The 22,564-nt window shown below is 47.9% G+C and overlaps 1 protein-coding gene across 2 annotated transcripts; it reads left to right on the plus strand.

The window, feature by feature from the left end:
- The first annotated feature begins 1,320 nt into the window (after positions 1-1,320).
- On the plus strand, positions 1,321-22,074 carry C23H6orf89 (chromosome 23 C6orf89 homolog). 2 transcript variants are annotated; one of them, XM_072355886.1, is made up of 8 exons: positions 1,321-1,340; positions 4,978-5,185; positions 6,411-6,576; positions 15,318-15,472; positions 15,725-15,864; positions 16,609-16,723; positions 17,302-17,428; positions 17,779-22,057. In XM_072355886.1, the coding sequence occupies exons 2-8, from the start codon at positions 4,997-4,999 to the stop codon at positions 17,862-17,864; spliced, it is 978 nt and encodes a 325-aa protein (XP_072211987.1). In that variant the 5' UTR covers positions 1,321-1,340; positions 4,978-4,996; the 3' UTR covers positions 17,865-22,057. The 2 variants fall into 2 exon arrangements, with proteins under 2 accessions (XP_072211987.1, XP_072211986.1); XM_072355885.1 differs by lacking the exon at positions 1,321-1,340 and adding an exon at positions 2,134-2,222 and having other exon boundaries at positions 17,779-22,074.
- Positions 22,075-22,564: the final 490 nt, after the last annotated feature.

A 22,564-nucleotide genomic window follows, 5' to 3' on the forward strand; every position in this document is an offset into this window, starting at 1 on the left:
ATCCTCCTCTCTTTCATTGCCCAGGAGGGAGCAGCAGATGGAGTCACGGTTCTGCTTCTGGGGAACAAAACAGACTGCAAAGCAGAGAGGCAGATCCCTACACTGGAGGGAGTGCGCTTGGCTCAGGTGGGTGCATGACCCCTCAGCACTGAAAGCTGGTCTTGCAGCCACCAGACAACGTGCACTGCACCCTCAGGCTGCAGTCCTTGGCTGTTTACTGTTGTATGAAGCCATTGCAATGCAAGGGAAAGCACGTTTCTCTGTGGGTTCTGTGTCTTCCAGGAGCACCAGCTCTTGTTTTATGAATGCAGTGCTGCCTCCGGCCACAACGTCACTGAGTCCATCGTCAGCCTGGTCAGGTGAGGAGCACGTTTGGGTTTTGCCAAGGTTTTAATGGGATCCCTCCTGTATTTCCTATGGGAAATGCTGGTGTGTCACTGCCACCGGAGCTTCTATATAGGGGGGAAATGTGTGGCTCATTTGCTCCCTTTTTGCCCAGGGCACTCAAAGTTTCTGAAGATCGATTGAGAAACAAGGCAGAGGAGGAACCAAAGCCACCTCAGAAGAAAAAGGGATGCTGCTGGTGATGGAGAGAGTCCTCGCTGTGGTCTGAAACTGCAGTGACAGACGGAAAAGCAGCTGGAGATGAGCAGAGACCACAGGGTGGCTGTGCTCAGAGAAATCAGGGTTATGAACTGCACCAGGGAGGGTGTGATATCGCAGTGACTGCAGCTGAAGAAGCAACACCAGCTCTCTTAGACACGTGCTTCTCCTTTGCATCTCAGTGCTCCTCTGTATCACCAGAGCCTCCATCCCTTACATGGCTGCTCCCACCCCATCCCTCTGCCACTGCCTGTCTTCCCTTGGCCCTAATCCTTGAAGGACCCTTTTTGCTTAATGCAATACACGCTCCCATTCACTCCATGGCAATCCCCTTCTGCCACGTTTTGTTATGGAATGATTTTATTACTGGCTGCGTTATGGGGCTGGCTTGAAGAATGGGAACAAGCCTGCTTTTCCCCTTCCCTAAACGTGCTGGGGTTACGTGCAGGAGGTGCTGCCTGTCCTGTGCAACCCCACTACCCCTCCACAAGCTATTTTATTCGCTTGCAAAAGCGTAAGGAGTTGAGGCTGAATCCCCCCGTTAGATGGCAGCAAACGCAGCAAAAACCTTCCTTGCTGCTGCAAGCAAAGAACGGCAGAGCCTGAAACCGACCTGCAAAAGAAAAGGCTTCGCAGAGCAGCAGGTAGAAAGAAACGTCTATTCTGTTCTCTTGGAAATCATGTCTATAGAAGAGGATTGAATCTGTGCCCGGATGCGTTGCAAGGCAGTAAAGCAGGTTGGAAAGCACAGAGGTGGTGTTGGTCTCTTTTCTCAGTGAGAAGATGCTGTCCAGCCCCAGGTCATCAAGTATCCACCACCCCTTTGCTTTGGTTGTGCACCTTGAAGGCTGGCAAACTGGAAGGGATCTGATACTGAGACAAAGGATTTCCCTCCAGTCCCCTCGCAGTGCTAAAGCTGGATTGGAGGCCTCCCTGCTGGGGTTGGGAAGGCAGGAAATCCCAACAGAGTCATTGCAGTGTCTGATCGAGCTGCAGGGCTCGTTGCTGCAGGATGGTGTGGAGGCTGAGAGCTTGAATAGGGCTGAAATAGAGACCTGAGAGCAGCAGATATCACAACCAACCCATGGCTGTCATAGCTGGGAATGGTGCGGGGGTTAGGGCGTGGAGTTTCAGAAGGCCATAAAGGATAAAAGAGCATCCAGAGGAAGGTTGGGAAGGCAGGGAAGGGTCTGGAGGGTGGACAGATGAGGGCACTGGGTTTGTTTGGCTGGGGGAGGCCTGATGCAGCAGGGTGAGAGGTGAAGATCTATTGAGAAATAAGGCAGAAGAAGGGACCAAAGCTGCCTCGGAAGACAAAAGGGATGATGCTGGTGATGGACAGAACCCTCCCTACGGTCCAAAACTGCAGCGGCAGCTAGAAAAAAACAGCTTAGAGATGAACGGAGACCACAGAACGACTGCGCCTTCGGAAGGACAGCGCTGCTGCCCGGAGCAACCGCGGCTGTTCTATGATGGTGGTGCGGGGAGCTCCGAGGCACCCAAAGAACGTAACGGGGGGGAACCCAGAGTCCCAACCCCCTCCGCCGGAAGCAGGAAGCGGCGGCCGGGTCCGCCTCCACCGCGGGCGGGAGGAGCCCGGAGCCGGGCGGCGGAGCGGGGTGAGGCCGGGGGCGGTGAGGGGGGCGCGGGGCGGGCGGCCTGGGCCTGAGGATGGGCCTAGGCCTGGGTTAGGGCCTGGGCCTGGGTTAGGGCCTGGGCCTGAGGGTGGGCCTAGGTCTAGGCCTGAGGGGCTCTCGTAGGCCGCGCGGGGTTATGGAGGCGTTTTCTGCCTCTGTTTATTTAATTATTATTATATTTTAGAGGCTGGATGGAGATTCTGGGCAGTCAGCAATGGCCGCGTTGTGGCGGTGGGATGCAGGCCCCGTTCACTCAGCGTTGGGCCTGCTGTCCAGCATGGAAATCTTCCCCTTGCGCTGCTCGGTTGGGCTTCCCCGCTGGCACAGAGATAGAAGCAGCTTTTCCCTTCTCAAGGTTGCTGAATATTTGTCTTCTTAAGGCCTCGTTCCCAGCCCTGTGGGGGAACCCTGGGTTTGGTGGTCAGTGGGGTGTGTGTGGCTGAGAGCTGCTGCTCATCCCTGGGATCTCCAGGCAGCTGCTGCTGCTCCTGGGCTGGCGTGGAGTTCATCAAAAACGGCACAAAACATGTGGATATTGTGCTGCAAAAGCCTGCCCTGAGAGGTTGCTGTGAATAAGGCCCACTCAGCGTGCGTGTGTGCGGGCAGCAAATCGCATACAAGTGGCCTCTTGTTGTTGTTTTGTCGGCCTGGTTGTGCTGATAGGAAGGAACATAATGGATTGTTATTTCTCTTTCTTTAAGGCCTCATCTGTTCTCAAGACGTTGTCTTCAATAGCATCTTGTGTCCCAGCCGAGGACGCAGATTGCTGTTGAATTTGCCAAGGAGTTAATGTAGGATTTTATACTGCTTGTAACTCGCAGGGGTTGTCTGCAAACGTGCTTGTTTAGTGCTGAATACAAAGGTCGGGGTGGAGAGAATTAAGATCATAGAACGGCCTGGCTTGAAAAGGACCACAATGGTTCCAACCCCCTGCTATGTGCAGGGTCACAACCACCAGACCAGGCTGCCCAGAGCCACATCCAGCCTGGCCTTGAATGCCTGCAGGGATGGAGCATCCACAGCCTCCTTGGGCAGCCTGTTTCAATGTGTCAAGATGTGTCTCAGCAATTTACTATAGTAGGATGCTTCTGCTGCTTGGAAAGGAGGACTCTGCTGTGTTTGATGGTGTTTCTGTAGGGATAACTGTGAAGCAGATCCAGCAAGCAGAGGAATTCAGCATGGGAGAGCTTTGCAGGCATGTTGGAGCAAGAGGAAACTAGATAACCCTTCACACACCGGTTGCATTGTGGAGGCAACATAAAAGCTGTGTGGGGAAAAAAAAAAGGCATTTAATATCGTGCAGATGTGTTGGCTCTTTATTACATAAATGAAAGTAAAACAGTGCGTTGTTTTTATAGAGCTGAGTGCACACCACGTGCTTTGCTGACCAGAAGAAAAGGTCCCTGCCTTGGGGAGCTTACAGTCCATAATGTTGTATTGACCAAACCGGCTTTTGGGCAGCTTTGCTGGCAATGAGGCTGCTCAGGTAGTAAGATCTGGGACAGATGATTGCATGGAATAGAAGGAATGGTGGCAGAACAGGGCCAGGAGCTAATTAACCCAGCAGTGAAGTGCAGTGTGCTTTTACTTGTGTGCTTTGAGTTTGTTCTTTTAATTCTTTTGGTGTTTCTAAAGCTTGTAGTTAGATATTTGACTCTACTGTTACTGTGACATCTGATGTTAAGTGCCTGAGTTGGGTGTATAGGCAGCTGCTGACTAAACAAGGTGGGACTGTTTTTCAGCAAGATCTGATTCACCGTGTGATCATATAAACGTGCAGGAGCAGAACAGGGATGGATGTTCTGGGGATGAGTGAAGCAGCTGCAGGAGCTGGCGGCCCTGTTGGTTTTGATCTGTTTTGTTGTTCTCTGAAACAACATCCTAGCACTGCAGAAGAATAACGTGAGAAGTGCCGTCGTTTTGATTCTGGCTTGTAGAAACCCACAGTTTGGGGTGAGAATGCTCAGCCTGTTCTGTAGGTGCTCTTGGTATTGCAGAGCTTTTTGTGGCAGATAAGGGGAGCAGCAGAGGAACAGATTTGGTGTTGAGCACTCATAGGTGTGTTCATACAAGCTTCCCTTTGAAATCTCTTTGGGAAGTAAATTGCTGTCAAGTACCATTTAGTGCCTGTAGCTCACATTTCTGCATGTGGATGACCTGGAGGCAACCCCTCAGTGGGACACGAGGGTTCTCCTGCCTGCAGAACATGCTGCTATCTTATTACTGTTACTCAATAATCAGTTGGCCTGGACGTCAGGTTGCGAAAATGTGAACAAATTGTAAACTGTTGAACTTTACCCTGTACATACAGCTTATTTCCCTGCCCTCTTCTTATTGCTGACGGGGTATTTAATGAAAGCAAATCTATGTTAAAATAAGTGACTGCAGTTATAGCGCAGGAAGACTTGGCTTGGCTGCTGTCTGTGGTGATCAGCTTTGTAGTGCTGGCTCTTGTACTCGGTGAGCAGTCGCTTTATGGGTTGGATCATTTGGAACAGATGAATAAATAGTGTTTCACTCATTTTTGGGGAAGTTCTATTCATTTACATGATCTGCAAATCTCCGCTGGTTCTTTTGCTGTTAGGAAATTTTGCTGCCTTCTTTCAGTCCCCTGAAGATACTGACCCAGCAGAGATCATGAGGACTGCAGCTAGGTTGTTTCTTTGTGTTCCTGGGCTGGCATTGAGATGGGTGACTGGATTGTGCTTTCTGTAATGCACTGAGTTTCTCTCCACAGGGATTTTTCATCGGACGCCATGGAGCTTTCAGCCAACGAGCTCAGCATCTATGACAAGCTATCAGAGACCATTGATCTGGTGAGACAGACTGGCCACCAGTGTGGGATGTCAGAAAAAGCCATTGAGAAATTCATCAAGCAGCTCCTGGAAAGAAATGAACCCCAAAGGGGCCCTCCCCGCTACCCTGTCTTAATGGCCATCTACAAGGTAAGGTGTTTCTGCGCATACACAGCCCATTTATGGCCCTGAATTTCTCCCTTTGCATCTGAGCTTTTTGTTTCCCATTGCATTTTCCAAGTTCTTTAAGAAGATGTTAAGTGTAGCTTCCTTCCTTCCTCCCATAAGCTGGTTTGAAAATAGAAGGCAACTGACTGAGATTTGGAATTACTCGTGTGAACTGAAAGTTGAACATGTCAACACCTCCCTCTCCTTGAATTACCAAAGAACGAAGTCTTTGGATTGATTTTTTCAGGCAATGATTCCAAATATCAGCACCCACAGTGGAAACATGAGAAAGGAAGGAGGTTCTTCAAGTTCAGGGTTGTATAATGAAGGCATCCAAGTTCTTTTTCTGACTCTGTCCTGAGTTTCCACCCATCTTTATTCTCCTAGTCTGCAGAATTAACCTACTGCTATGATGCTTGATGAGAGAAAAAAATGCTTGGAGAACCTTAACTAAAAGATGCTGTAACAAGCATTACCAAGTGGGGGAAAGGATGCTGTTCTGTTAAGTAGGCAGGAGATGTTACAAGTATAAAGAACTTCTCAGTGGTGTAATGTTCAGTAGTGCTTCAGTGCTGTCTGCAGAATCATCACAGTGGTTTCCACGTAGAAAAAATAATCAAGCTGTCATCTTCCCTTCCTATAAAAGCTGTAAAATGAAGCTGGAGAATGGGAAGCTGGGAACTTGAACTTCCATCTTCTCTTCTGCATTTTGCCATTGGTTCACTCTGTCTTGAGGGGGCAGAAATGTATCGTGTCATATCATGAAGGCTTCTTTGGGATTCTGGTGTGGGGGAGCTGGCACCACCTCTGCCAAAATGTTTCAAGGCTTGTGACAGATGTTTGCAAAAACCTTGTGTAAGAGGTGTGGAGGGAGTGCAGGCTTTCATTTGGTGAGGTGGGAGGAATTGGAACTGTCTGTGGATGATCCTTTTTGCTTTGGAGCTGAGCTGTTTGCAGCACTGAATGGACAGAACTGTGTGGCTCTGTTTTGAAGGCTGCTCAATTTTGGTTTTGGATGGCCCTAACAGTGAAACCGAGTGACATATTTGTATATGAAAATAGCACTACAGTTAAGTGAGGATCCACAGTGGAAATTTGGATGTCTGTCTTACAGCATGCATCCTCAGCATTCGGAAGGTGTGTCCTGTGCTGAGGGCACATCAGCTCACTGCAGTGTAATTAATTACATGCCTGTTTGTTCTTGCAGGGCCTGCTCACACTGGGACTGGTCTTGCTAACCGTGTACTTTGTGATCCAGCCATACAGCCCGCTGCCACCTGAAGCTCCGCTCTCCAGAGCCCATGCTTGGGGTTCCCTCATCGGTCACATCCGGCTGCTCTCTCTCCCTATTGCCAAGAAGTACATGCTTGAGAGTAAGGAAATAATTTTTCTTCTGTAACAGAAGCCTGGAAAGAAATACCCACTTAAATACCATCCACACAAATCACTTGAGTGTCTCCTTGGGCACCAAATAACAAATACGATATTGGATTGACAACATGGTTTTCCCTTTTCCTACCACTGTACTTAAAAATAGCATCCTGAGTTCTAGCCAGGGCACTTTCCCTTCTATTCACTGGGGCTGAAGCATATTTTATCTCTTTACTTTATGATTTTCTGCTTGCACATTCTTGTTTTCTTGCAGTTCTTGGAACCATGGTGAGATAGCTGTGCTGGGTAAATGTCACCTTTGGGCATACAAAACCAATTTGTTTTCATATTTGTGAACAAAGTGTAGCAATCTCCAACACATGACCTGGGTTTAAGAAAAAGTAGCTTTTGCCAAGTGGCATATTGGGAAAGGACTGTGGGCTTGAGAGCCCTTGGCATTCATAGCAGCCAAAGTAACATTAGGTACAGTGTGTGTGAGGGAGCTAGATGGATCTGTCATGAGATGGTGGTGTCATGGGGAATGGTCATAACAGAAATGGAAAAGTGTGGGTATTTCTCATTCCCAGTTATCGTTTCCACTGACTTAGGCTGGCACCTGGCATGAGCTCTGTGAATTATGTTCAGCAGGGCTGTGGCACAGTGTTGATCATCTGTTGGCTCACTGTAAAAACAAACCGTAGTGTCTGTGCCCTCGGGTGGTTTATATTTAGCATGAGCAGCTCATTGTGTCGGAGCTCTCTGTTTGGCTCTGACCTTCCTGCTGTAGCTAAAAATGTCTCCCTGAAATGCCAACACTCTTCTGCATTCTCTCTCTGTGTCTCCCTGTCTTCCTCTGACGTGTGGCTGGCTGTTCATTTGGGTTTGTATGGATGGGTTGGGGTATCCCCATTGTTTGCTTCCTTCCTTACTGGGAGAGAGGATAAAACAAAGGTGAGGTGGTGGCTTTGATAGCCATTTGACACGAGTGGCCTGCTTATCTGCCAGTGTTTATGTGGGTCTGTGAACACCCCTCTGCTTCTGTATGCAACATGTTAGGATGTGGTGGAAACCCTGGACTGGACCAGTCCCTGAGCAGCCTGATTGAGCTATAGATGTCCCTGTTCATTGAAGGGCAGTTGGACTGGATGACCTTGAAAGGTCCCTGCCAACTCAAACAGTTCTGTGGTTCTATGACAAAAGGGGATGGCTGGGATGGGTGGGCTGCAGCGCTTCCTCAGAACTTCCTTTTGCATGATGTAACATTTTGTCCCTTAGTTTTGGCCTGATGGTCTCCTGAAGGGTTAAAAATAACACCTGTCGTGCTGTCTGTGGACTGGAGCGTAAGACTAGGGGATCTTGTGAGTAGTCCTAGCACTTTCCATTTGTATAGAAGACACCATACAAGGAGTCTGCACAGCAAAGGAAAAGCATTGGCCCAAGGGACTCAGTGTATGGAATCATCGTTTGTTCTCTGAGTAGGTCTTTGCTAGATTCATTTTTAGAACTGAGCTGAGGCTGAAACACGGGTGAAACTTCTTGTGCTCAGGCTCCAGTACAAGTCCAGCTTGGGCTGTTCACGCTGAAAGCCACCCTTTAGTAGTTTGGAGGCCGCCCTGGCCCACCAGCAGTGCTGGCAGCCTTCCCTTGACCACACAGCCCAAAGTGGTGTGGACAAAGTCTGAATGCAGCCAGGCTTGTGTGGGTGGCTCATTTCACTTCCTCTGGGGCAGCGGGGGCAGCCTGGCTGTGTGGGGCTGAGGGCTGAGGCTGTGCTGTCCCTCATGAGCCTGCTCTGGAAGCAGTGGTTTTGAAGCAGTTTTCCTGTTTGCAGGTTGGAGCCTGTTCCCCTGAGAGGTGTGGGTTGGGCAGCCAGGTTTCCCCAAGAGCCAGAGCCCTAAATTAGTGTGATGACAACATTTTGAGATGAATAGGGATGCAGGATGCTGCTCCTCCTCCCTCCAGCTCAGGGTAACCTGCATTCCTCCTAACCTTCATCCTAGTCCCTTCTACCCCAGGAGCTGTGCTGTGGATGACAAGGGCTGCCTGTGCCAGTGACTGTGGGAAGACCTTTGAGCCTCCACTGCACAGCCAAAGTGAAGAGTGCAGTGTGTGCAGAGCTGTGTCTGTTGCGTTAGGTTCATAGGATTGGGTCCAAAGTAAATTTCCTCTTTGACTGTCTTTCTCTTCTGCTCCTTGCCTTCTTTATCCCTCAGATCAATTCCCATATAAAAACTAATGCTCCCACCCTTTGTGTCTTCAAAGCCAACCCTATATCTTTGGGTTTGGCCCCTGTGCCTCCGTTTTAGCTGTTTTCCCTAGGTTAGGAACCAAGATCCCTTTGGTTTGGGGTAAGGTTATACACAAATGTGGTTTGCATTTACTCTTCCTGAGCTCATGTTTATGCAGAGCTGGGGAAAATCCCAGTGCTGGGTCAGGGTGAGTGCCTCTCATCACGTGAGCATTCAGCTGGACAACTGAGTGCTTCACATTGCACCTATCCCCGGGGAGGTGATAGATTTGCTGACCTTTGGGATCTATGTTTTGTAAGGAACACTGAATTTTGAGCAGGCATTTGGGTTAACACAAGACTTCCCAGAGCAAACAGGGCCTGTCTGACATGGATTCATTTCTCTTTTCTAAATGTGCTGGCATGGAGAAGTCGCTCTATGCGTGTTTCAGTTCTCTCCCTTCAAAGTATGGCTATGAGTACTGCCTTCTCCCTTGCAAGTGTTAGGAGGAAATGCAGTGAACTCCTGGAGTGTGTAGTAATAGGTGCCAGGTGAGACACTACATATTTATCCCCAGTTCTTCCCTTTGTGATGCAGTGTGACGTCTTTATATCTTTTTTGATATCTCAATATGAATTTAATTGTCATATTGGTAACTGTTCCCTGCCAACCACACAGAACAGGTAAGTACGGTTAGTCCTTGCAGCTCAGAGACCTTAGTCTGTGGTGAATGGGCTCTTATCCAGCAGTGTGGCCATTTACAGGAGTTGTTACCAGCATGTGATGACCTGAAGGAAAAGCCAGCTTTGCTTCTAATAATGAGACTCTGTCCTGACCAAATATATCTTACACAGTTCAAAACCAGCTGCATCAGTAGCTGTTCATCACCTCAAAAGTCAGATGCAAGCATACATGTAGCTCAGTTTTGGATATGTGATCCTGTGCAGTTATCCCCAGCTGAGAGACAATTCCCTGTGTTTAAAAGCTGCCTTTTGCATAGACCAGAAGGGCTAGAAAACATCTTTGTTGGCTTTATTCATAATCTGTTTTAGAGAAATGAACCCTGGTGGAGGAGCTGTGTTTAAGCAACACCTTGTAAATGGCAAGTCAGTGTCACACTGCAGGGCCTGTCGGGTGCCTCTCAGTGCTGTTTGTGGGGATGGGTCACAGCAGGTTGGGTTATGGGGCTGCTCAGCTGGGAGAAGACAGCAGCCCCTGCCTCTTGGTTGGCCACCTTCAATTTGGCTCCAGGCTTGCCTTGGCCCCTGGCCAGGCTCTGGCTTCTTTCTGGACTTAACCCTTTGTAGGCAGCCTGTGATGGGCCAGACAGACACTGCCAGGTTTCTCTCTGTTCCAAGTTCATTGCCTCCCCTCTTATTGTAGCCCTGTAGCATGTTTATCCTTGGCTCACCTCCATGCAAAAAGGGAGCATCCAGCACGCTTGTTTTTACCTGAGGGAGAGGTTCTGCTTCCTGAGCTCAGCGTGGGCATAGAATCTAAGCATTCAGTCTGCCTTTCTCAGGGGGTTTTGCAGCCCACGCTGCATGTGACCTGCTGGGTTCACTGATCTGTGAGCCCAAGGAGCATGGATCTGCTCTGAATGAAAGCTTTGAACAAGAAAGCTACTTGGGACTTAAAGCAGGGTCTGATTTCTGACTTGCCCATCTTAATGGTCTCATCACTATACTGCCCTTCTTTCCTGCCTTCAGCACAGCCCTCTCATCTTGATCACAATGGATCTTTATTTTTTTTCCTTCCTAAAGAAAGTGCATTTCGTCTGTTCAAGCTCTTTCACTCTTCTGTCCGTGCATACACCCATGTTCCCACTTCAGGGGCTTGTGCATGTTGCGGTGTATGTGAGCGTGACACGGACTGCAGACAGGGCTTGCTTCCATCCCCATTTATCTGATCTGTGTGTGTGTAAACATCCTTTTATAACATAACCTGAACAGACCAGCAGACACCTGTGTTGGCTCACTGAAAGGAGGCTTAAAAAAAGGCTGATGCTGCAGTGCAGCGAGGTGCCAAGCTGTTTTCAAATGCTGCTTTACTTTGGCCTTGGTTCAGCCAGTGGAATGTCTTATTTGGATTTGCTGACAGTAAACCAACTTCAACTAACTGGCAATCCAGAACATGAAGAACTCTTCCTGTTGCTTATGTAATTTGATGTCTTCAGAAGTTCTCGTTTGCAAAGTGAATCCTCATTTTGGTTTACTTCCCAGCCAAGAAGGATTGTGCAGAACCAGTTGCAGAGGCATGTAGCAGAGCTCTGTTTGCACTGGTGACATGGGCACGTCAGACCTTCTGCAGACTTAACTGTCAGACAAGTGGAAGCAACTGAAAGGGATCTGCTTGGAAAGAAGCAGGTTTACTCCAAGCCAGACACTGCCAGAGCAGCACACAGAAGCAGAGGTGCAGGTTGCAGCAGGCATTGGGGGCTTTCCTGACAGCTTCATCCCTGCCTTCAGTTTTGTATGCTGGTAGGTGAAGATTTCTCCTGGAAGTCATGCTCCTTTGTCCCACAGGACTGTGAGTTCCTCTTAAGCTGGGCTGAGCAGACTTGATTTCACAATGGCTTGTTGGATCAAAATAAGCTTTATGCTTCGTTGGAGATTGACTAATCATCCTTCGGTTGTTTGACCAGCCGTTACCCATTAGTGACAGGAGGGAGTAGTTCTTTGAGCTGTCGACTTTTTTACTCAGTTCAAAAAATAAGGGTTTATTAACGCCTTTACTTGTAGCTGTTATTTTCTTGCTGGCTTTACCTAAAAATGCTACAGTACGAGCTGGGAGGTACTTTCTCCTCCAGGCATTAAGTGTGTTCAAAATAGAGCTACAGGAGTGTGCAGTGTGAGAAGGAGGATCTTGTGCTGAACAGGGACCCTTGTTGTGTAGTGTGTGTTTAAAACCTTGCTGTGATGCTTTCCTTGATCAGGACTTCTACGCTACAACTAGTAAGGCTAGTAAGCATTGTTTATGACTTCAGATTGGTATGTAGTAACGAATTGATGTCTGTGAACTCCTTCAGGTTTTTAAAATATAACTTTTGCTTCCCATAAAGTCTGGGAAAGAGAGCACAGTGATAAGCTTGCTGCTCAAGGAGATAGGAGCTGTTTGCTTGAGGAGTGTATATCCATAAGGCTGCAGAGATCCTGACACAGCTGGAGGCCATTCTTGACTTGGAACCAAGGACAACCAGACCACAAGGTGGTGGGAGGCCGGCAAGCTGTGTCCACACCTGCAGTTCTGCATGCAGAAAGGTTGGTGTTTGCAGCACTTTGTTAGGGTCAGGAGCAGCCCTTGACTCCACGTCTCTTGCTGGAGCAAAAGGTTTCCCTGCTAGATGGTTTCCCTCTGAACCACTGTGATAGCAGACTGATGCTAGCCTCCTTTATGGTCCCTAAAGAGAGAAGGGCTGTTGCTGAGGCCTTGCTGCTGCTCTCACATCTATGTGGGCGAGGTTCCATGAGTTTTATTGCTTCACTGCATTGGGCGGAAGCAGGGCCAGGTCTTCTCAGTAACCTCAGAAGATCCAGTCTGATCATCCACACCCTGCATCTCTGGGGCTGTGCACACACACCCCTCTGTAGATCTTAGGGACAGCCAAAAAGCTTGGGAGATCCTCTGGAAATGGCCAAGTAGGGCGGGGTACACATGTTAAACTGATTGTAAATTGAAAGTTATTTCTCTGCATAGTGGAAAGTACAGCCATAAACTCCTGCCAGCATTAATCATAGACGCGTTTTAAGGGACGCTATCTCTTCATCTGTGCTATGCTGGCAGCTGGAAGTCTACAGCCCTGGTGCTGTTAGGACCTATCCAGGCTCGGGGGAGAAGTCAGCCCTTGTTCTGTAGAAGTAATGAAGTACTAAAGCAGATATTGGAGGAGTGTGATCAATGGGGAGCTGAGGTTCTGTGTAACAGACTGAAAGCTGCTCCTCCAAGGGCGATGAGAAAGCACAAGTGCAGAGGAGAGATTGGCTGGGACTGGCCCACACTTGTGTCACGTAATGGGTAGTTGTGTGTGTGTCAGTGCTGCAGCTGCTTCCCTGCAGCCAGACTCCATAGGGATAACTACACACGCCCAGCACTTCAGCATTTGCATGTGAGTGGATGGGACCATGGTGTGACTGCTGTGTGGGGATGGAGATGCATCTTTCAGTCTCCACGCAGGCTGTGTGTGCACAGACAGTTTGCTTGGCTTAAACCAAAACAATCCCCCAGGGTGTCTGGGCAGGGTGATAACGTAAAAGGAATGCAAGGAGTGTAATCGAAAGGGAAGGATAAGCATCCTTGGTAAACCTCCTGCTCTGCTCCCCAGCGTGCAGTTGTGTGCCCTCTCCTCTATGTGTGGTCCCATCTCCCTCCATCCATCCTTGGAAAGGGCAGACCCTCCGTGCTGCCCGTACTTGTCATGCCAGTCACACACACATGCTGGTGCACAGACTGACACCTTCAACAATCCATCTAAAAGATTAATTACCAAATAAATAAATAAATAAATAGAAAAGAGTCCCACAGTCCCACTCGCAGCATTTGAAATGCATCTCGGCTGTGCTCCGCTAGGGTTATTCATGGGGAAAAGAAATAACCTCCTGAATCAAGCAATTGAGAATGCAAATATCCCAGCCTGCCTCAAAGGAGGGATCAAGCTCTGTACTGTCAAAGCTGATTAACATCCAGCTACGTGGGGTGCTGCCTCGAGACCTGGGAGAGAGTTTGGGGATGTCTGAGCTTAAAGCTTTGGGATGAGCTCTCTGAGTTTTGCAGAGAAACAGATGACAGTGGTGTTGCTCTCCGCATCGTGACAGGCTATAAGATATGTTTTCTTGTTCTTTTCGTGGTGACTGCCCTTCCTCTGGAGAGATCTTTCAGCCTTTTGTTTCCCATTGCTGACCAGCTGTTTTTGTGAGCTTTTTTTGATTGTAAAACCGAAGCTTTTCTACAGCCAATGGAACAAAGATTTTCTTTTTTTTTTTTCCTCTTGTGAGCAGGGAGGGAAAATACATGGGAACAGTTTCTCATGGGAGTGGGACTTCTGCTTGCAAGGAGGTTTCTACACTTTGCTTTTCCTTTTTACTCCTTCCACCATAGATGCTTCCTCCAGCAGGACTGCAGCTTGCATCCTGATCCCTTCCCATCCGTATCACAGCAGTAGGGTGGGGAAACTGCAGCATATGGGGATCGATTGGAGATACTCAGATGAAAAAAGCAAAATGAATCCCAATCGGATCCTTGTTTTAACACCCCAATGAGCCTACAAGCCCCCCCTGTGACATTACTCTTTGTCTGATGCAGATGTCAGAGGGAAAAATGAAGCAAATGCTTTGCTATTAAATGGTATTCATCAATTATGAGCTGTAAGCAGGAGTGTTGGTGCAGCTGGATACCACAGTCATAGCCCCATGCAGGCTGCAAGCCCAAGGAGCTGCTGTGCATTGCTTCCTAGCCATTTTGCAGACAGGCATCACTGTCTCCTCTTTCTCCCCCCCTATCTATCTTATCCACTCTGTTTCCCTGTTGGGTGTTCTGCATCAATGTCCAGGAGGCATGAGCTGTTATGACATGTGCTGGCATTGCGGGGAGGGCTGGGCCTGCTGTGAAGACAGATCTCTGGACTCCTCATCTGAGGCATGTCTGGGGCCTCGGGTTGCCCCAACCCACCCTGACAGATCAGGTGTTTGGGTGGATTTGCTGCATCTGCCCAATTTCAGCATCTCCCTGTAGAACTGAGGCTGTAACACCACGGCTGTCACTGCCACTAAATCAGAGCTGTGCCCTCCTGATGTGCTGGCTGCAGCTGTGGATCTCTTAACATAGAAATACATGGGATGTTCAGCAGTATTTTCCCTCGTCCCGTTCGTTCAGTGCTGTAATAAGTCACTTCTATGAAGGTTTCCTTGCTCTTCCGTGCTGGGAGTTGGAGGAGGGAGGTGAGATAGAGACATCAAGTCTTAAGTTTCACTTAAAGCCTGTATTTTTGAAGATATAAATACATGCAGTGTTCACTGCAGGCCAGTTCAGCTAATTTCTGAAGCTTAAAATGGACATGGCTGTAGTGCAGGGGGAAACTGGCAAGTAACTGTAGAGCAAGCTGTTACATACACTGCCAAGTTTTTCCTGATATCGGGTCATTTCTCCCTGTTTTATCTTCAAGTCGGTGCATGAGAGGAAGGAACACATCAGCACCACGTCTCGGTGAAATCCCACATTGCCCAGCAACATCTGCACATCACAAATGGCAAACCTCACCCAGGACAGAGTCTGAGTAAACGCAGATGGAAAGGGGAGGGCACTGATGGTGTTAGGGTTACTGTTTTCATCGTGGAGCTTATTTCTGTCTCCTGGGTGTCTTCTTGAGAAATGTTTGGATTGTTTTGAACGACTTAAAGGCATTGGAAACTGTAAGAAGTCTCCATGTTTCGTGTTAGGAGTAATGAGTTTATTGTCGAGTTTATCTCCTTTCCATTTTGTTTTTGGTTTAATTAAGCTCATTTCTCTTGTTTCCTCTCCAGAATGCCAGGACTGGTGGGCATCAGGTTGCAGACAAAACGCTTCTATGCTTCCTGCAAACTGCACAGCATGTTCTACTGTGAAAAGCCTTCAGATTGTGACAGACATCGGGGAACTATCAGAAAAACTCCAGAGGTCTCAGCCGTTTCTAATCAAGGTAATACCTGGATTCAGAATTCACAATTAGTTGAGGCGGAATGTACATCTAAGAATACATTTAGCCCACATTTAAATACGTCAGGAGGGTAAAGAGCTGTCTGCATCCTTAGCAAGTTGTTCCTCTGATTAATTATCGTTGTGGTTGGACACTTGGTGGCTGTCACTCTTGGATGTTCTTCAGTGGATGGAAATGGGAGAGGGAAGAAATTCTCAGTACGTGGCTCTTTATTTTGTTTCTGTGTTGTTTAAGACAGGACAATCTCTTTCCTATGAAGAACTAAAGCACTTTCAGTCCCAGGATCCTGAACTGGCAGATATCATAATAGAAGAAAATTCATCTGAATTGTGGAGCTGCCTCTCGAGACAGAACTTCCCATTTTTCCTCCCTTGGTAGGTCAAAGATGAAACCCTCCGGGTGCTGGATGTGTCCATCTCTGCTGCAGGGCTGCACAGGCTTTGCCTGTGTGAGCTCCCAGGAACTTGCTAGTTGTGCTTTAACAGGAGGGAAGGGGAAGAGATGTGGGTTACAGACCTGTGTCTGTCTGCTGACTCTGACTTGATCCAAGCAGAGTATTTATGCACTAAAAATGAAGCTCTGCATACTGTGACTTCACACACGATAAAAATATCCCAGTGTCTGCTTAGTCCTGTTCTTCAGGTCATGTGTTAATCATCCGGGCCGTGGTCTAATCACCTGTGGCAACTGATTTGCATTTTTAATAACCTCCACAAAGTCCTCCGCTGTCTGTAGTGACTGAGAGGGAATACCATGACTTTTGCAAATCCTGCAGGATAATTGGATAATTCAAAGGGAAGAGGGGAAGGAAATTGCTTAGGTATCCACGATGTGTTTGTTCCCTGTTTATACTGTCCTGCTGCATGATTTTATGTACTAAAAGAGTTTAGGTTAAGAATCTGGGAAGACAACTTTTACTCCTAAAATGATGTTTGTGCTCTTAGTTTCTCTAGTCTGCCCCCATCTCCCTATCCAAAAACAGACTAATCTGCCAGCATCTGTGTTTATCAAGCATCAGTGTTTGTGAACAATTTTGTTCTTGGAAGTATTATCGTAATGTGATCTTTCTGTAATCCAATGTTCTTCTTGTTGGGCTTTTTTTTACTTTTATTATTTAGGAACAGGTCTGTGAACAGAACTCAGATTCTGCAGGAATTTTTCCCTGCTTCCTCTTTGCTGTCTTTCTCCCTAGAGAACTGCTTCCTCATCTGCCATCCAGATTTGGGAAATAAGGTGAGAAATTCATCCTGGAGCCATTGTTTCCCTGACTGTGAGTTGTCCTTCAGAAGCTCTAGGCCTTCTGGGGATTTGCATGTTTTCAGTTCTTTCCACCGCTGTGTGGTGTAGCATCTGAAGGTTGCTGTACACCCCAGAACTGGGGAGAAAGTGTGTGGTGTCTACTTACGTGCTGCTGGGACACCATGTCCGCCTCTCTCAGCAGTTGGAAATGCCTATGGGGTGTCCCAGCTCCTCACATTTATGTCCTGGTCTGTGTGTGCACTGTTGGGCACAATTCACTTGAGAGGCTCTTTCTGGGAGCTGTTCCTGGTAAAGTTCTACCCATTTTGGGATACCTGCAATGGGGACACATCACAGAACTGAGGGTTTCCAGCCTGATCTTTGTTTCCATGTGAGTTTTGTGGAGGGAACTGCCCTGGGAGGCTTTGCCATATCTATTGATACGTAAGGGAGCAGCAAACCTGTAGTTTGTGCCATCTCACCTTGTTGCAGGGCAGTAACCTGCCCATGTTTAATCAGATGGATCCAAGAAAAACTGGCAAGGCTTCTGAAATAGTCTCCTCTCTTCCTAGAGCTACAGTTTGCACAACCTGTTTGTTGTTGTTGGAAGTGGACAGCTCACCCTGACTGTTGTACCACTGGACAAGTGCAGAGGACACTGTGAGATGTTCAGGATGGACCTGGAGGCTGGAGATTTGGGTGAGTAGCTGTGCTGTAATCTGCAGGCTCTGGGTAAGCTGGGAAGTTGCTTCCATCTGGATTTTTCATAGGCAACACGTGAGGATGTGGTGTGTGCCTGTAGTGAGTGGGAGTAACAAGACAGAAGCACGGTGATTTGGGGCTGGGAATTCATGGCTGGGACTACAACTGCATGCCATGAGATGCTTGGTGTGAAGGTTCCTAAAACTGAGCTGGGTGTTACAAACCTTGCTTGTCACTGAGGACAGGGGCTCAAAGGCTTCTGTGTGTCCTCTTCCCTTTATGGGAAAAACAAGCAGTCATTAGGCATGAATTGAACTAATGATGCTTCTTCTTTGCATCTCCCAAAGGTTATGCCAGCATGGATTATTGGACAATGAGCTTCGTGCCTAAAGGAACAGAGCCAGTGGTGGTTTGTTATGGAGCTGCTAGCTAAGAACTGTGGCATAGGAAAACCGAGCTACTTCCAGGGCAAGAAGACTTTCAGCTTTGAAACCAAGGCAACATCATGAAAGCGATAGAGTTGGGCAGCTGTGACAGGCAGCTTTGCCACCCTGCATGTTTACAGTGTTTAAAAATGATTGTTGTCCTGACCCTTGAGGTAATTCTTTGCCTTTTCTCAGATGTATTTTTGGAGAAACTAAAGCTATTTATGACCTTTCCTGGCCCTTCAGGTAAGCTCTGGGCTGGCAGCAAGGGTTTTTTTCCAGGAGCAACAGAAAGGTTTCTCAGGATGAGGTTTATCTTTGTGTCCTTTCTGGATTTGTGGCACTTCTGAAACTTCAAGGGAGGGGGAGAACGTTGGGAGTGGAAGGTGTGTGTGACGTTTCTGTATACATTCCTCCTGGGGAGGAGGCTTGAAGCCTGACATGTCAGGCCATCTCTATAAAGGGAATGAATTGACATATCCCACCTCCATCCCATCTCTCTCACACGTGTAGCTGTGTGCCTCAGCAGCGTGCCCTGCATCGCCACCCTCAGCTCTGTGCTTCTGTGCTCACACAAGCACTGCAGCCTCAGTGCTTCACTCATCACACCATTCTTGTACCAAATGAATCTGTTCAGACCTCTTTGTGATCACCCTCCTGCAGTTCTCTGTCAGCAGGCTGTAGGTGGATCAAGCTGTGACTGTGCTTTCTTCCCCGCTTCCTTTCCTACAACAAAAATACCAATGCAGGTTTCTATGAGGTGCTGAGAGTGCAGCAGTAGTTCTGTTTGGAGATAGGGCTGGATGCAGAGAAGCTCTCTGCAAGATCATCTTCTGATTGTGCACCTGAGACATTGGGGTTGTGTGATTGCTTTCATATATCCCTTGCTTTGAGGTACTCCCTCTGTTCCCAGCCCAGGCTACCTATGGGAGCACCAGAAAGTTTCCATGTCCCTACCTCTTATTTTTTTGGCATCAGTTTCTTCCAGACCTGAAACTGTCTTCAGAACGAATGTTGGTTTTTCCTGAGTCTGTTCCAAGCTGCCTTCACATGCTTCCTGTTGCTTGAGCAACTGCTTTATCCAGTGCCCTGAGAGAGGCTTGGTTTCAGTGTTTGCAGGCTGCGGATGCTGCTGTCCCTTCCAAGTTTGATCCTTTGGGTCTGTTCCTGCTGCTGAAGATCATTTACAGATGTGTCAGGCTGAACTCATAGGCCAGGGCTGGGGTTCAGGACATACTCTCACACTTGTTAATATGGAATTGGGAGGGGTTTTGTTTGAAAGCAAGTTAACTCCGTTCTCAGGAGCAAGAACCTTTTCCTCTGTAAATATTTTAGATACACTTACAATGATAGATTGGAAAAATGTCTACCCAGCCTTTGTTTTTGAACAAGAGCAGGCACATGGGAGCAAATGTCTTACTAATCTTATTAAGGGCTGACGACAGCTGCCAAGTGGGATGACCACGTCTGGCTCTTGCACAAGGATAAGGCAGAGGACGGCTCCTGCTCCAAAGAATTTAGCCTGAGAGAATTTAGTCTGCATCACAAACATTTCTGTGCATAACCCTTGTTTTCCCTCCTGTAAGCTAATGAGAACAACCCCAGCACTTGTGTTAGTCTGTGTGTTTGGCCCTTCACGCTGGACCAACGTGCTCCAGGTCCATTAGAACCGAAGGAAGCTGACTCTGAACAGAAAAAAGACTCATTTAATTTGTAGTAAAATATTAAAGGGAATTGGATTCATCGGACTTCTGTAATATTGTTAATGCTTGGGGTGTGTTTTACCCTTGTGACACGACATGCAATCTTGTACATGCCAGCATGCACACACACACACACACACACCACCCCTCTCCCTCTTCTTGAAGCCTGGATCTTAGTTAATGGAAATTCAGGAGTTCAGTGATGCTGGAATTAGGGCCCATGTAGCGACTGTTGCTATTTACACTTTGGCAGCTTCTCAAGTCAAATTCAAAGGCGGACAAGGTTACCTCATCACTGTTTTTGTACCTGGTCTGTTTCTGTACCACAGTGGAAAGGACCTGCAGGGCCCATCACTGCTGAGATTGCAGGCGATTTGGTGATGCTGTTACTTCTAAGCACCCTTGAATGAAACTTGTAAAAGAACCGCGGAGACAATGAGCATCTGTGAGATGCCAGCATTTTGAGTGTCACATTTAAGCCACTGTGGCTGTCTGGATCCTTTGGGAAATAGCAGAGAAAATGGATCTATTTATGTTGCTGTTTACACTGGGGGAAGGGAGGGGACTCTAGGGTAAGTTTGTGCCTACTTAGTGAAAGTGCTCTCACTTGTTGCTTCCCCACTGCTCGGTGTTGCAGCTGGTTGGCCAGGAGATGGTGAATCTGGACTTGCTGGCAGATGAGCTTTCCAAGTGCATTTTATGGCCTCTGCATAAGTTTCCAGATCTGCGTCTAGGTGATACATTGCATATGTCCCAACCTTACTCCCTTTGGAGTTTACATCATTTGTTTTTAAACTTCCAGTATATTTTCTCTTCCTTTTCCAAGAGCTGTAAGGAATTAACTGCTAAGCAGAAACAGGAGGGCAATTCTCCTGCTGATAAAAAGCTGATTTTGGCCACAGCTGCTGCTGAGTGCAGAGCCTCAATCTGTAGTGCAGCTTCTCGAGTAGCTGCTGTTGTCAGCTGCCAGAGGAGCAGTGCTAACACCTTCCACATTGCAGTGCAGGCAGGGAGCCGGGTACCAACAACTCAGAGGTGAGGCCACAGTGGCAAAACTCAGATGGCCAAAAAGAGGTTTGGAAACACCTTGGCCATGTGGCTGCAGTTGAGCCCTGGCCATCTTCTATGTCTGGGGCTCTGGCTTCACAGAACCTCACCCACAGAGCAGGCAGCTCCAAGTGAGATGCTGAGCCTGGTGCAGGATTAAGGGGAATGTGTCTGTTTTTTTCAGCTATCAAGAGATTGCAACAACAAACGTGATTGGATGAGTCACAGTGTTTCTGTCATGGTCTCTCTCTCGCCTCTAGCTTTGTTTTGGCACTTGTGCACCCTGTTTTGGTTAACTTCCCATCCTGGCCAGCCCAGTAGGGTGCTCAGTAAATGTGTGCATCCTTATTCTTAACATTTCCATGCTTCAGAGCTGGGAGAGAGAGGCTCCTATTCACCTGACATCCCACAGTGCTGCAAAGCTCTGAGGTGGCAGCAGTGAGGCACTGAGAACCTAATGGGCAGAGGTGTGGAGGGGTCACTTCTCTGCTCCTTGAGCTGGAGGGATGGGATGGTTGTGCTTTAAGGCTGGTTTCCTAAAGCAAGGTCATTGACCATTGCTCTCAGTCCTGAACACAGGGTGACTGAAAGGAGGAGCAAAGAGTGTTGGGTTCCTTCAGTACCAGGAAATCAGCATCACCTGCAGGGGCCAAGCTGACAGTTTCTATTGATTGCATTCTGTCTGTCTCTGCTGATCCCAGCCTCCAGCTGCCTTTGCAATGCCCTGGAGAACTTTCTAGGCTCAGGTTTCCCAGACCTTTGGCTTCTCGTGCTGTAAGGATCTGGCAGGGAAGCTGGTTTTACTGCAAGGAGCAGGGCTGGCTCAAAGCACCTCCCTTCTCTCCCTGGTTTTGTAGCAGCAAGCCCAGCTCACAGCGTGGGAATTCCTCAAGTGAGAAGAGGTGTCCTCTTTGCAAACTCTCTTTGTGTTTTCCTCTTCAGGCAACTCATTCTCATCAAGCGTAGGTTTCGTGTCCTGCTGAGTTAAATAAGGGAGATGCTGGTCTTCCCCTTTGCTTTGCAGATTCAAACCAATGGCAGGTGACTTACTTTTTGCCCCGTTGCTTTGCCTGCAGGGAGGGGGAGGCAGTATAAAGGCTCAGGGGTGTGGGGAAGTAAAGCTCCATATGCATAACGACTGTTTCAGTGCTGAACACTATAAATTCAGTGGTGGGTTAAAAAAAGAAGAATGTAAATATGCAATTAATGCAGAATTTTATGGATGGTCATAATTTAATATATTGAGAACTTTGTAAATACTTGGAAAACGAGTCTGTAAAGTGTGTAAATAAATGAGATTTCTATGTAGAGAAGAATAAAAAGAAAAGTTTTTACTTTTTGCAATGAACTGCAAGCGTTTCTGCACCTCTCCCCCTTTTCTGGTCCTTATTTTACATGATGTGTCCTTGATGTTTGGAAAACCTATTGCCAGTTTTGAGCTGGTTCCCTTAGCAAAGGTGCAGTGGCTCTGTCTGTCTGTCTGCCTGTCCTTTCTTCCTACTAACAGTGTCTGTCCTTCCTTCACAATTCAGCTTATTGCAGCCAAACACTGGCAGAGGGGCAGAAGATGATAACCTCCATGAGCTGAATAAGGCAGGCAAGGAAAGGAGAGGAAAGCTTCCACTGCTACCAGGATAACGTGCAAACCTTGGTAGGCACCCAGGAAGCCACAGTGAAGACCTTCAGGATGTGAGTCAGTAGAAAATGAGGCTTCATTGCTTCTGCAGTGCAGACTTGGGCCTTCTCGGAGCCCATCGGTGTTGAGCAGAACCCTTTACACCCCCATCAGGTGCCGGCATGGAGCTCCTGTCTCATGCTGAGGCTGCTGGCTCCCAGGGGTGCAGCAGACTGGCTGTTCCTTGAGTGAGCAGCAGGAAAGCTGCATTCCTCATGCATTTACTAATGCCGGCTGGACATGAGCTTGTCAGCTCCAGGGTGGGGCTTGGACCTTGTGCTAT

The sequence above is a fragment of the Excalfactoria chinensis genome, chromosome 23 (genome assembly GCF_039878825.1).
Source record: "Excalfactoria chinensis isolate bCotChi1 chromosome 23, bCotChi1.hap2, whole genome shotgun sequence".
In the NCBI taxonomy this organism is placed as follows: domain Eukaryota; kingdom Metazoa; phylum Chordata; class Aves; order Galliformes; family Phasianidae; genus Excalfactoria; species Excalfactoria chinensis.

Excerpts from the sequence above, each read along its gene's own strand:
- C23H6orf89 (XM_072355886.1), top strand. The coding sequence starts at position 4,997 with ATGGAGCTTTCAGCCAACGAGCTCAGCATCTATGACAAGCTATCAGAG. Across the intron at positions 6,577-15,317 it reads CAAGAAGTACATGCTTGAGA|AATGCCAGGACTGGTGGGCA; the intron begins GTAAGGAAATAA and ends TTTCCTCTCCAG. Across the intron at positions 15,473-15,724 it reads CTCAGCCGTTTCTAATCAAG|ACAGGACAATCTCTTTCCTA; the intron begins GTAATACCTGGA and ends GTGTTGTTTAAG.